This window comes from Uloborus diversus, chromosome 1, assembly GCF_026930045.1.
Source record: "Uloborus diversus isolate 005 chromosome 1, Udiv.v.3.1, whole genome shotgun sequence".
Lineage (NCBI taxonomy): Eukaryota > Metazoa > Arthropoda > Arachnida > Araneae > Uloboridae > Uloborus > Uloborus diversus.
The window spans coordinates 134,989,084-135,004,499 of record NC_072731.1 but is presented as its reverse complement, the minus strand read 5'-3'; the positions used below and the strand labels follow the sequence as shown (position 1 = coordinate 135,004,499).

Here is a 15,416-nt window from a genome sequence, read left to right as displayed (position 1 = left end):
GATTTCAAAGAAAAGAAAATAAGAGTAAAATGATGGAAAGGCGTAATAATCCTATCGAAGTGACGTCATTTCACGCATCCGGGTATGAGCAGCCTAATAAGGCGGACAACATATCTAGATATCGAATTTCCTGGAGGCGAGAATCGCAGGGCTCTTTAGAATTTAATTCAAATTACGTCACAGGATCGATGATTTTATAAATTGCTTTGAAAGCAGGACTGAGACGGAAGCGCAACACGTATTTTTTGCCCTCATTAAACAGATAATTTGTTTCCCGATTAATGATGTATTCTATGGGGTTAAATGTGTTAGGATTCCAACTAAGTGCCTAGACAGCGGAAACAACATCATATATCATTCCCGATAATTAGTAAAAGGAAAAGGATACACGCTATTTTCTAACGAATATGAGCTGAGAGACCAAGGATGAAATATAACCAAATACACGCCTGAAATCAGTTTTATCAATATCCGTGAACATAATATTTCAGTTTTTAAAGGTATTTCTCTCGTTTCCCCTGAATTTCTTCGATTTCGCTGCGAAATCCTAACAGCTGAATTGATTTCTCTTTTTGCTCTGTACGTTAAGATAGAAGAAAACTCTTTCTCTGGATAGTTAAAAAATAGCAAAGCTGTACAGTACAATTGTTTCGACTGTAGATTTTCCGTAACTCACCATTAACCGTCATCCTATTTCAAAGCCGTGGTTTGTTCCATTAGTAGCTGGAATTGCAGGCATTGTTGTTAGATATTAAAGTTTGAACACATTACAGTGATATTCTTCTGAAGCATCGATTTTTATATTTTATCTTAGCATTTTGGAAGGAACTGTGCAGCAATGTCCATCTTTCTTTCCAGTGAGGAAAAACAGAGTCACTGACTTGTTTAAAAGTGGGAAAATGATATGCACACATTGTCATAAACAGATCACAGAATACACGTGTTTCGGGGTTTCCAGGAACCCCTTTTTAATTCAAAGGTGTAAACTTTTGGATGTAAAGACATCCAGTAAAAGCTTTTCACATTCTGAAGAATCTTTTTAATCTAGTTAACGATTTGAAAGCCATTCCGTATTTTTCTGCAGTGTGGCAACCATTCATATACTGGATGTCTTTACATCCAAAAGCTCACACCTTTGAATTAAAAAACTGTTTATGGAAACCCCGAAACACGTGTATTCGGTAATCTGGTTAGTTGTACGAAGCAACTTTGGATGTTTCCTATTATTCCTAGGCACAAAAGTATTTATTTATTGCTAGTATTAAATTTTGTCTAAAGAAATTATTTTAGAAACTTTTTAGGCTTCACTTCTGTCGAGAACTTAGAACTTGAAGGTTTATCACTGTTTATTATCAAAAATCTTAGAACTTCAAGATTTATCACTGTTTATTGTCAAAATTAAATTATATATATTTTACTGGTTTTCCATAAGCCACATCAATGAGGGGAAAAATACTTACCTTGAAATAAAGTAAAATTGTCAAGAATAAACAAAATGTTTGGAAGAACGTCAAAATGCAACTTGTATTATACGAGGGTTGTTTTTTTTTTCAACTTCCGATCGTGCCGCTAGACGGCAGGGCGAGCGGCATCGGCCAGTAATGTGCGGCAGTCGACTGCGCACCTCTCCCACTACAACCTCACTCGTTTTCGGGCGTCCGACGCCATTACCAGTTTATCTAGCGACACATATACATGGCTACCATGATAGAATCTCCCGCCAAGTGTCATTCGCTTCTTGCAAGATGAAGGGTTATCCGCAACAGAAATTTACTGTAGAATGAAACGAGTATACGGTGAAAGCTTTATGAGTGACAGTGCAGTACGTGATTGGTGTAGGAAATTTAAAGATGGTCGAGGTGACAGTCATGATGAAGGGGGCAGGACGAAAGTCGGTCGCAAACGAGGACCTCGTTGATCGAGTTGACTAAACTGTAAGAAGCAATCGGAAGTTTACGATTACGGACCTATCCGATCAATTTCCTGAGATTTCAAGGTCAGCTCTATACACTATCGTAACGGACAAGTTAGGCTACAAAAAACGCCGTGAAAACCCATCTCAAATCACTGGCGGCAAACTTCTATGAAGAAGGTATTAAGAAGCTTGTACCCAGGTATGAAAAACAGTGGCGGCTCGTGCCTTAATTTAGCGGGTGGGCCCGCCTGTATAAAGTTTTCACAATAATATTTATACAGATAAAATGAAGAGAACTATAGTTAGTAATGCTGAGCAATAAAATACGTTCGTTTGCAGTTTCTTTATTTCGTGCTTCTCTTCAAGCGTCAAAGTTGAAATTGGTAGTTTTAGAAAATTGTCTACTTGATTATTTTTTTAAATTTCAAGTTAAACGATCTAAATTTAATGACATCCAACCCATGCAACTAGTAATAAACAACACACAGCATTAATCAAACTACTACTACACTCTTAATATCAACACGATCAGTTGATCACGCAGCAGCATTAATTTCGATTTAGCCATGCTTCCTTAGAGCAAATTACGAACGTAACAATACTTTTTCTAGAAACAAAGTTTCTTTAATTGCCTATATATTCTTCTTTTTCAAAATTAGAATTATCTTTAAGTTTTATTGTGTGGAACCACATCACAATACCTACTGGTCACATCTCATTCAGAGTTCTTTTTTTTTTTTGCATTTTAATAAAATATGTAATTTTTTGAAATCTTTGTATGCGCTTACTGATAAATCAATAATTTTTCAAATGCCATTAAAAAATCAAAACACTTGAAAATATTTCAACTTAAAAAAATATAGATAAGGCATTTTTTGTTTCTGCACATATTTCAGAAATCTTTTTGCTAAATGATGATCATTTCTAAAAAGCTGTACATTCGTTTGCTTATCCTATTAGTTAAAAATATTCTGTCGTTAATTATGTAAAAAATCATGAAACTTCCATAGTAAATTTTGTTTATAAGGATATACAAAACTTTCGACATTTTAGTAATTTATAATGTTCTTACCCAATGGGAGGCACAATTCTGTTAAACATATTGTACTGACCTTCAAAGCGTATTACTTTTAAGCTGTTTCTTTAATATAAAAAAAATCTTTAGCTAATACAATAACATGGAAACACGCACACACAATAACAACAAAAAAGTTTGAATTTTGAGATCTTGAATTGAACTGTGCTTTTCTCAATCGCGAATTGCGATAGGACCCTACTCGTTGGGTTTCTTGTTTCTACTAATGACTTTTATCGCAACGATATTTTGAATTCAAGATGTCAAAATTCAAACGAATGTCAGGGGTTGGATGTTGTGTGCTGGATTCTATTTTCATGTAAAAAGGATTGTGTGAAGTCGAGAAGGGTCGTTAATAAATAATTCGATTACGAAGCACAGGGACACCTGCATTATAAGCATAGAAAAATAAAATCAAAGGACGGATGTCATTCAACGGTCAAGTGAAAACGATAAGCAATTCGTGATTGCTCAAAAAGAAGTTCACCGAGAAAACGCACACCTGCGTGAGTGACCTAAAACCAATAATTTTTTTAATAACTAAGCTAAAGTGTTGAAACTCCCATAATTTTTGAAACAATCTGAAGTTTTAAAAAAAATTAAAATCAATAGTTTGGACACTTTTGAGGTAATGTAGCCGCTATAGGCCTTTAAGGACTTAAAGCGATGTACCGGGTCAAACTGAAATAATTCAAGTTTTTGCTCGACTGAATACTTTAACATAGAAAATAAATAAATAAAGCCTATCTTACGATTAATACTTATTAGTACTTTAACCACTTATCAGAACAAAGAAGAAAATTGAATAGATCTCACCCAATTGAAGCTGTTTTGTAAAAGTTTCGGACAAATTCAGAACTTTTATTAACACCACAATCAAAACCAATTAGTCTGTGCTGTGTGCTGCTCGAAAATGAAATCTCTATTCAGAAATTCCGAAAATTCCGCTCATATTAGTTCCAAGCAGAAAATTAAATAAATAAAATATGCATGAGTTGCGATAAATCCATAAAATTGTAAATCCCTTTTTCAGATATCAACAGCCGTTTTATATTAATGAAAAAAGAGGGTCGGAGCGCGTGAGAAACCCTTTTTTTCATTCACATGGGCTCGCTTTTTTTTGCCCTCCGAGCTGTTTTTCGTACAAGGATGCGCGCGTAAAATATTTCCCTCCTTCTTTGCTCTTCTGGGTGAAGATACTTTTCCAAGGGGCAGGGAAGCTGTTGCCCATACCATTGAGCTGTATAGTAACCCTGGAGAGCGGATGGGGTCGAATCGGATTGGGGTAGAGTGTAACCTTCGAATCTCGCCAATGTTCCCCTCGTTAGGCTTAGGAGATGGTCTTAGCATTGGAGTCTACGAGGAAGTTCGCAAGCTTTAAAAAATATTTAAAAATAACCCATTTGCTTTTTGTTATCAAATGACCGGTTTTTAACTACATCACGTTGTCGGTCTGCTGAATATATACATCACTAAACAAAACAATTCTTTACTTTTATTTAGTAAAAGAATAAAAATTTGGCTCTTTTTCGGCAACCATTATTGCCAAGACTCAGGGTGACGTGAGATGACGTAGAAGGAGAGGGAGGGAACTTCCATCGGCTCGGAGCGCTCGGAGATATGTTTTTCTTTTCCTTCGTTTTTTGTTTGTTTCGCTTAATAAGAGTAAGAATTAACAGATAATTTGTTAATTCAAATTTTAATTGTATAATTAAAAATTTTAGTATTTTTCATCGAGAATGTAGGATTATTTAACACAGTAACACAGTACTTTTTAAACAAATGCAGATTTATTTCAATTTATTAACCATTTACCTTCTGTAAAAACAGTTACACGAGTCGTAATTTTTGCGAAAATGAACGTATCGGTGACTTTGCGAGATAAAAAATTTAGTGAATTGTATGTGAATAGAACAGAAAGTTTAAATATTTCGCGATAATGATGAGCTAGCGAAAATTAAAGTAAAACGAAAACAAGGGTTTTCACATTCACAATATTGTTTTTGTATGTTTATCTCTTTTCTGCAGGGAAGTTTTAGGTTTTCTTTCTCAAATATTCAGCAGATATTTTGTAAGTATTGTGTTGTCTTCATAATATTTATTTAAAAAAAAATTTTTTTTTCAAAAGCATTAAAACAAAAACCCTCTTAATTTGGCTTTTAGCTATAATTATGAGGTACATACTAATTTTTGAATCACAGATTTTTTTTTTTTATCGTTAGAAAAGAATTTATTGAAGAAAAGAACTTATCAATTTTCCTTTTACACAATTCCCAGTTTTTTTTTACAGATTTGTGACGTATCGCATTATATTTTCATCTTTTTGAGAACTATTTCTTTTGCAATGTAAAGAAATAGTTGGAAAAAAAAAATATGTCTAAATTCCCAACTTTATTATTAATTATTTTAAATCGTTTATTCATTCATTCTTCATTGATAGAAAAAAGTACAAATTATGTATGAATATCCTCTTGGTTTAATCATTATGAAAATGTTTCTAAGTAATACCGTGTATTTTTATACAATTATGGTGAAATTATATAAGGTTAAACATTTTATAGGTATAAAATTTCAACAAAAAAAAAAAAAGAAAAGATTTTGCGACCACATTGGAAGAAATTAATATTGACTTTCTCTCTGAACACTCCGTAATGTGAACACCCCCGTATTCTGAACACATTTTGAGGGCGAATCCATATAGTACGATATCCTGCTGTTGCTTTTGCGGCGACAATGTTTTATCCAATCCCCCTTTATGGTGCACCCCCCCCCCCCAATCAGAATATTTTTGTTCCATTCCATAAGTGTCCAGGTTAGAAATAATTTACTGTACAATATTTCTGCTCTTTAAAGAAGATTTATTGGCTTAAAGGCTTTTTGAAAACATTATTAAAAAACCCATGATATTGTTTATTTTATTTTTTAATTGTATCGGGGGGGGGGGGGGGGTTACCTTTCGGTGCCCCTCCCAAAAATTATTTCTGTGTCCGCCCTTGCACGTATGGGGGATTTTTGTTTGTGAAATATTTTTTTATATTTCTAAAATAGGTTTGTGACTGAATTGAAACTCATTATTTCAATCAAGTCCATGTTCTTGTATGCTATGTATAATAGTACAATTACTTCCAATTGTTCCTAAAAATGAAGATGAAAGAAAGAATGAAATTTCAACTCAATACATTTGTTAAAAAAAATATGCCACTCCTGTCAACCCCTAGTTACGCTACTGTCTGTGAACAATATTTAAATAAAAGGTTGCTTTCAAACCTGATGCAAAGGAAATGACTATGTCATCATAATTTGACCCCATCGAACTAAAATATCTGCATTGTGTCTAAAACTGTTACATTAACTTTACAGACATAGTAAAAGGTGATTTATTATAGCACGAAAATATACCACATTGATAAATCTAACAGTTTTTCAAAACCATGACATAAGATAAATAAATATCTTTGTGCTGAAAAGTAAAGTAAGAAGTAACAACGTCAGAAAGCACAAATTGCAGATTACTGCAGACACGTGTTTCGGTGTTATAAGGAACGCCTTCATCAATGCAAAAGAAATGGGCTTATGGATGAAAAGACATTCAACAAAAGCTTTTTTCGGATGTCTTTTCAGTCATAAGCCTTATCATCCATTTTAATCCTAAGCTTTTATTCATGTATGCGATTGGTGACGAGGGAAAGATCATTGATTTAAAAGTTTTATCTGTTCGGCCAGTTTCTGTTAAATAAACAAAATACTTCTCATTTATTTCAGCAAGAAAGGCTTTGAAAAAGATTTAAAATTTTCCCTTGATCCTACTTTTGGGGGTAGCAACACTTGGAAGTTTAGTTACGTTTCCTTTTCCGTGCTGTTCTCTGTTATTTAGAGAAAAAAAAATCATTCGAATTTTGACATCTTGAGTTTTTCGCAAACACGAATTGCGATAGGACCATACTCGTTGAAGTTCATGTTTCTACAGAAGAAATGGAATGTAAATGGCAAAGAAATCTGCACCCGTTCAAGAATGACTCATGATTTTCCAGAATAGATAATGCGAGGCATATCCATGAAAAATAAAATAGCGATAAGGATGCAGTAATTAAGATTGTGATTTTATGGCCGATGTCCACCAGTACAGTTATCATAAAGATTATTTACAGCGTATTACGTTATGTATTTTTTATTTCTTATCAGTGTTAACTGATGGAAATGAGTAATCGGGAAATTTTGAATTCAGATAGAGTTTTACTGTTTAAATTCATCCATACAGGTGTTTTCGCCTGAAAAAACGTAATTTTACCCAGAAAAACCTTCTTTTTTAAATGTAAAGTCTGATTGAGTTGGGCTCTGAAAATAAAATAAAATAAATAAATATGAATAAAACCAATCCGCTGACGATTTCCAACTATGATGACGACAATTTCGCTCTCTAAATAAATACTAATGACAACCGTCGTCATGGTAATGATTTGTAACTATGAAGGCGAAAATTTCGCTCTTAAATAAGTACTAAAAACAACCATCGTCATGGTAATCTGAAAAATCAGAGCAACATCAAACTTGGGAAATAAGTGAGAATAGTACGCAATTCGTGATTACTCAAAAAAAAAAAAAGTATTCTATTTTATATGTGTTCGGACTGACCCGTTGATAGTAATCGAAAGAACACATTTTTCTTGCTTACAAAAGAATTCGTTTGGGGCTTTTGATTCATATTGAACTGAAGGTATAAATAACCTTTCTGAAGTAAGTTTTAAGAACAATTGTAAGCCTTTATATACGCGATTGGTAACGATTTCATTATTGGCACACAATAGTAGAAAGCTTAATCATTTAAAATTCTTATCTACTGTCAATTCTTATGAGTTAACAAACAAAACACTTGTAATTGATTTTAGTAAGGAATTTTCAATTTTCTCTCATGATTCTGTTTTTACGACTAGCAAAACTCAGTAGTTGTGATTATCTTTCTTTTTGCTTGTTTTCTCATTTCTTGTAAAAAATATTTGAATTTAAGATGCGCGCTTTTCCCCGCGAGATTCATCTTAAAATGAGTTGAGGTAATCGAGGTCGCGATTATTTTATTTTTTTAATTTAATATAAGTACTTGTACTAACTACTGTAATGTAACTACTGTAACATATTTCACATAAAATATAAGTGTCAACTCCACCCTTTATGGTTTTACAACAGGATACGGTACACAACACAACACTACTTCATTTAAGTTTCAATTGCATCAATTATTTCCTTTCAAGAGAAAAACAAAACTGCCATCCTCCCAAAAAGCGCAGCTATTGCACCACTGGTTGCATCCAATGAGATCAGCGATCGCACAGTGCATCAGCAAAAATCGTAATGCCAGCGAAACAGCGATAATCTTACAAATCTAGTCTTTCACTCTACCCCTTCTCCCGCCAAGCGAGCTCAAGTTTCCACTATTGTAGCTTCTCTCCAGGATACTATATAGAGCTCAATGGCCCATACAGCAGGAGTCGGGGTGACACGGACTTGCCGTTTTGGTGTCTGGTTGAATCGTTGTGATTGGTTAGGAGCGGAGGTGTGGCAGGGGGCAACAGTCGAAATGGCCCAAGAATCATTCTCAAAGCTTGCAATCGCGAACTCTAACACATGGAAAATTCGTAATATTTTATTAGCAATATGCAAAGTGCTTGAGATTTAAAATCTGTTTCGCGCCCCCAATTCTTTGTTTTTGTTTAACTGAAATACAAAATGTTATTTTTGAATAATTTATTTAACTGTGCACAATTTGTCTGGGTGGGCCATGCCCACCCGGCCCATAGTGACGAGCCGCCCCTGATGAAAAATGCCTCAATTTAAATGGCGATTATGTTGAAAAGTAACTAATAATGTACCTAACTTTTGATAATAAATTTATTTAATTACTCTCACTAGTTTTATTTTTATACCACATCGGAAGTTGATAAAAAAACAGCCCTCGTATTTAATAAAATAAGCTTTTTTTACAGTGAAGCTGCCACTATTTGACATAATATTCTGAAGAAAGAAAAAAGTTTAATTTCTTGCCATTTGGATGAATGACTATCCCTGGGGCAATGTTTTCACTTGTCTTTTTTTTTTTTTTGCGGTGATATTTTCCCATTGTTTTGATATTTTTTTATGATAAATATTCTTAAAACATATACATTTAATAAAAAAAAAGAGCTAAAATCTCTTATCAGTATTGTCTATATTTTTGAATATGAGAATAACAGCAGTGAAACAGCATACGAATGACATTTCACTGAAAATTGTTAATTTTGAAAATTAAAAAATTAATAAATTTTGACAAAACAAAGTATTAAAGCTTTAGTGCTAAATAAGTACAAAAATACCCAAAAGAAAGATAGTAAACAGAATGACAACATTAGTGTGGAGTACAAACTTTCTCATTATTTTGGAATAACCAATACGGTACATTCATATGCAATCGTGATAATTGAATCGATTATTTCAGAAAGGGCATAAGTCCAACTAATGCAACTTTTCAGGAATCAATAAAAAGTGATTATTTCATTTAGAAATGAACTAAATTCTACGAAAATTTTTATGACTTATATGGCCACAAGTAGGATCATTACTTCACTTATAATTACGTTTCATTTTGTCACAGAAATTAATTAAAATTTTTTGTTTAATTTGGACTTATGCCCTTTCTGCAATATATTTCCTGAAAGACTAGTTTAGAGTGATGAAAATGTAAATCAAATGAAACAGATTTGTTTCAAACTGATTTATGATAATGAAAAATAATATAACAAAGTGACAAAAATAATTAGTGAAGACCGTATTCATAAATTCATTATCTTAAGAAAGTACATATAGTCCAGTCAATGAATGCTCAAAACAGGAATGTAGCGTGCATGGAATTTGCGATAATTTTTGATTTCAATATTGTTAGGGGTAGTTAGTAAGTAAACATACTAAAAGTCCCCGACCCTGGGGACTTATAAAGGTGGGAGGGAGCAGGGAAAAATTTTTGGGTTTTTCGAGAAAGCGTCGGAAACGGTGGAGAAAATGCGTTTAAAATAAAAATTCAAGCTAAATACATTTACTATGAAACTGTTTGTACACATATGTGTCAAATTTCCAATAATTTTCCGGGTATACGTTATGAAAAATCGATGACTTTCAGAAAAATTATCTCTTTTTGTTAAACATTTGTTCCTAGTGCTTCCCAGGTTCAGTATTCATGAAAATTATGGCAAAGTTGTAGAGCTTTAAATTTTCTTTAATTTGATTTGCTACTTTGTTATATTTAATTCAACCAATGAAAAGTTACGGAATTTCAAACACGCACTTTCATGGCAAAAAAATGGAACACTTGCCATTTACAAATTCCAAACTGACTCGAAAGGATCGCGCACTTCCTCTTTCTTTAATGAATTCGACAATCCTGATGGAAAATAAAGAAGCATTTGTGGATTACTACAACTCAAGTGATGTTTAAGGGTTGGGGGGAGTGGGGTCGTAAAATTGTGATTTTGTGATAAGGCGGAAGGAAAGAGTACGAAGTGTGACAACAAGCATTTTTTAATACGAATATGTTTATAAAAATTAGTTTATGAAAAGTACTTTGTGACAAATGGAGAGGGGGTCAAAATGTTGAGGAAAAGTGTAACATCATTTATGAACAGCCCCTGACGAAGAAATCTTACGAAGATTTGCAGAACTACGTTTATGCAATATGAATTAGCTCCATACCCATTGCATAATTTAACGAAAGTGAATTGAGGAAGTCCAGAAAGCCAGCATTTCCTCAGCAAGAAATTTATTAGAAGTAATTAATAAGTAAATATGCTGAAAGTCCCCGACGCTGGGGAGGGAAGTTAAAGTTGGGAAGTGGGAGCCAAATTTGGTGATTTTCGGTTATATCTCGGAAACGGCAAAAAAAAAAAAAAAATGTGTTCCGAATAAAAGTAAAAGTAAACTAAATTAATTGTGAAATTGTTTTCATACATATATGTCACTTTTTCAGTGTTATTTTAGGTACGCGTTCTTGAAAACCAATACTTTTCGAAAAAAAATTTATCTAGTGCTTTTGTTTCAGAGTGTCTGTGCCAAGCAGACGCTCAAGGGATCATGTGCAGCAATCATGTGACAAGGACCCTGACGGTTTTCTGTATCTTGAAAATCCACCGGCTGAACACTTGAACTGCAAATTCAAACCTGATACCAAAGAAATACGAAGCTTATACCCAATCACAGCGACACCCATCTGACAAGCAATCAAAAACTATGAAGTTCCAGCATGTACTACATGTACTCAATTTCGTTACTTTTATTGAAATAAATATGTGACGCTATAGCAGGATAATGAAAATTTAAATAATAGAAATAAGATGAATGTGGCTGACCGGCATTACGTTTTTGTAACTATAGTTTTTATTACATAATTTTTAATCATATTTTGAAAGTGTTTATATAGAATATGGACTGACAGTAATTAGAAAATGAAAATATCATCTTTAAGGTGACATCTTGGTTCTATTCTTAGGCGGAAGGGTCATGTCACCAACAGTGGAAAAGGTGTTCTTAGAAATTGGTAACGTATTGATGTCATTATCGTCTCCTTCGTCCTGGATAAATATTTTGATTCCGTTATTGCAACTGCCCTTGCAATGCAAGCTTGCGACAGAGTAGTCTAACGTTGATTTTCTACAAGTGACAGGAAGGTCACTTGTAGAAAAACAATCTGTCAAAATCATCTTCCAGATTCCGTCAGGAACAATATCCGATTCCGAGGCTTTCCAGCACGAGTTAGTCATTCCTCCTTTCTCAAACCCCCATTCCGGTACTTCAACATTAAGTTCCTAGCTACAGGTTAACTTGGTGGTACGGCAGAGTTAGAGATCAGTCTTGATGTTTGCAGCTACTTTGATAAATGATTTGTAACGGAACTCATTGAGGGACTTTTCTGTGGCTAGAGCACCATACCATGAGAGATAGATATGACCCCAGCAGCCCCAATGGACTCAGGGGAAGAACAACTGTTGATATATACCTTAGATACATGTTGTATGATTTTAGATTTCTGGCAGAATGTTGTGATCAGTTGAGGATTTGGCTTACCAAGAGGACAACCAGGAAGATTTCCTCTTAAATGATATAGCTACCGAAGAATTTTACCATCTAATGATAGCCGTCTTCGCAATATCAACGTCAACATCACCTAAAGCTCGGAACGTATTTGTCTCGTTTTTCAGCAGCTTCATCATCAGCGGATTTGTCAGCTGACTGTTATTATGAAAGTTGGACAGAAACCTTCTTGTTTGACCGTCGTTTCAATTTTCTAACTGACGTTGATGTTCACATGGTTTATACAGTCGTCTCTTTTTGCCTAAAAGTTTTGTAGACTAGGTATCCTCAATAACAACAAATTCAAATTTAATTAAATCAATGTCATTATCAATTTCCTTAAACAGTATGTATAGTGCTGACTTTCTGCAAGTCCTCAGTCCACTAATTCATACTGCATATTCGTAATTTTGCAAATCTTCGTCCGATTCCTTGGTAAAAGGCTATCCATATAAATAATGTCACACTTTTTTTTTCAACAGTTTTAACCCTCTACCCTCCCCTCCCCCTTCCCTTTGTCACAATGTTCGTTTTGCAAGCTACTTTTCATAAACATATTCGTATTAAAAAATGCTTGATGTCAAACTTCTTACTCTTTCCCTCCCCCTTGTCACAAAGTCACAATTTTACGACCCCCACTCCTCCCAACCCCTATTATTTGAGTTGTAGTAATCCACAAATACTTCTTTATTGTCCTTCAGGATTGTCGAATTCATTGAAGAAAGAGGAAGTGCGCGATCCTTTCGAATCAGTTTGAAATTTGTGAATGGCAAGTGTTCCATTTTTTGCCATGAAAGTGCGTGTTTGAAATTCTGTAACTTTTCATTGGATGAATAAAATATAACAAAATAGCATATCAAATTAAAGGAAATTTAAAGCTGTACAACTTTATCGCTGACAATTTTCATGAATACTCATCGTGGGAGGCACTAGGAGCAAATGTTTGAAAAAAAGAGAGAATTTTTCCGAAAATCATCGATTTTTCGTACCATATACCCAGAAGATTATTGGAAATTCGACAAATATGTGTAGAAACAGTTTCATAGTAAGTTTATTTAGCTTGAATTTTTATTTGAAACGCATTTTTTTTCACTGTTTCCGACATTTTCTCGAAAAACCCATATTTTTCTTCCCCCCTCCCTCCCACCTTTAGCTCACTCCCCAGGCTCGGGGACTTTTATTATGTTTACTTACTAACTACCCCTAGCAATATTCTGAAGTCAAAAATTATCGCATATTCCATGCACGCTACAGTGTGTGCATTGAATGAACTAATAGTGTATTTTCTTCCTTCGCTCGCCCTGTTTTAGTGAAATAATAAAGTCTGGGGTAAAAAAATACAAAACCTAACTAACTGAGATAAAAAGCAATAGTTTTCCATGTATATGAAACTATATTCACATTGATATTCATCAAATACATCCTCCATGGAAACCTTTTTTTCTATCCCTCTCTCCCTTCCTTTCTCTTTTCCTCGTCTAGTTTTGTGTGCAAAGTTTGATGTACATATTAGTATGGTTATGTACAAAATTGCACCGAATAATCATACTGATGTTTATTATTTCTTTCAACAATATGAAAATTTTCCCTTTATTATCAATATTGGCAAAGGTAGCTCAGCCGACAAGCGTTAATTTGCAATATTCTCTTGAAAACCGTCAATAAAATAGCTATCCTGAAACCGTTCCTTTGATGTTCTATCGAATATTTAAACATTATTAATGTTGATAATTGAAAACATTTGTCGTCCAGTAGAATCTTTTTCCAAAATCTCATTTTGGGAGGCAAGTCCTCTTAAAAAAATAAAGGGTACCTGTTTTAGCAGTTACAGATTTCATTGTTTTGGACAGATATGACGGTGAATCTTGATGTAATTTCAAAATTTCACTTATAAGGGATTAGATTTCACATGGTAATAATCTGTCATATTTGTTTAACATTCGTTTTACTGTCCTAAAATCCCAGTCGCAAAGTACAAACGAATGTCCTCTCAGGGGAAAGTCATCAGCAATTTTATTAAATTTCTTCAGTGTTATTTCTAGAAAAAGTCTCCTGCAGTGTTATTATTTTGACCAGCGTATATCTCACTGAAAGCATACAGTTTTTTCGCAGTTCCTGGAGTGATGCTAATGAAACCTCTGAGAAATTAGCAAATTTCATTCCGATTCCGTGATTTCGAATATCCCCCTCACATAACCACCCGAACTGACAAACCTACCATTACCGAAACTATGCTAGATCAAAGGAGTTATTTGTTTTTACTTCATCACGCCAAAAAAATCTAGTTCTTCTATGATCTTGCCATTGTGTCTTACTATTTCTTCTTTCGCGTTTAGTGCAGAAATGGCATAATTGCGGTATTTATGCCCTTTCTGCACTAACGAAAAATGTGACCCCTAAATGAAGTGCTTTGTTGTACAAGGATTAACTTCCCTACTACACTACTCGATGTCTCTACATACAAATATGGGAAAACCACTGCTTACTCAATATTGAAAAAAATGTGACTTATGCCTTTTCTGAAACAATCGATTGAATTATGTTGATTTTTTTCTCAGCTTGAGTTGAGAAAAGATTATCGCTTCGGTAAAATCTTTTGAAACGTGAAAGCAAGTTTTTTTTTCTTCTTAAATCAAGACTCAGTCTTTTCTTGCAGGAATGGAAATCATTTTTGTAACTTATATGACTGAGAAGAAGAGTAAAGAGCGAATAATATGAGAAAATGACGACTGAGACAAAAGCTCAACTTAGTAATATTTTCTAAATAGGTGAAATTTTCCTTCATTTCTTCCCAAAGGCAAAACTTTAAACCATTACAACTAAGGAGATATTATACTTATTTTATAAAAAGTCGAAAATCTGAATTAAAATATGTATATTAAAATAAGACAGCGTAATTACAACTACAAATAAGATACATAAAAAAAGTTTAAAGCAAGCAACCAATTTTGAAGCTAAAAAGGAAAGTTTCAACTTTTCCCCCGTATTTTTACTTTGAATAATTTTATTACTTCGATATGACGTTGCACTACTAGTATTACTCCTATGAAACTGTCATTGAAGTGAGGAAAAGTAGAATTTCTTAATAGCTTTTTTGTCTCTTGGACTCCTATCATTGTTGATCGCATGACTAGTTCAAGCAAATGATGTATTTTTAAGTGATGAAAAAGAGTCGTGAGTTTCAAAAGAATAAATCGTGATATTTTTTTATTAGTTTTTTCTTACAAATTAAGTAACTAATACGTACATAAATTTACTTCCCAACAAGAAGAATTGCAACAAATGATTTGAAAGGCAGCGGGACGCGCTGTTTTCAGAAAAGAGCTAAAAACGTTTAAA

The 15,416-nt window shown here is 33.7% G+C and overlaps 1 protein-coding gene across 1 annotated transcript in view; it reads right to left on the bottom strand.

The window, feature by feature from the left end:
* LOC129235201 (receptor-type tyrosine-protein phosphatase kappa-like) overlaps positions 1 to 12,014 on the bottom strand; it is a 115,232-nt gene extending 103,218 nt beyond the window's left edge. The window contains 1 exon segment of the mRNA XM_054868911.1: positions 11,937 to 12,014. Coding sequence (XP_054724886.1) covers positions 11,937 to 12,014 — 78 coding nt within the window.
* Positions 12,015 to 15,416: the final 3,402 nt, after the last annotated feature.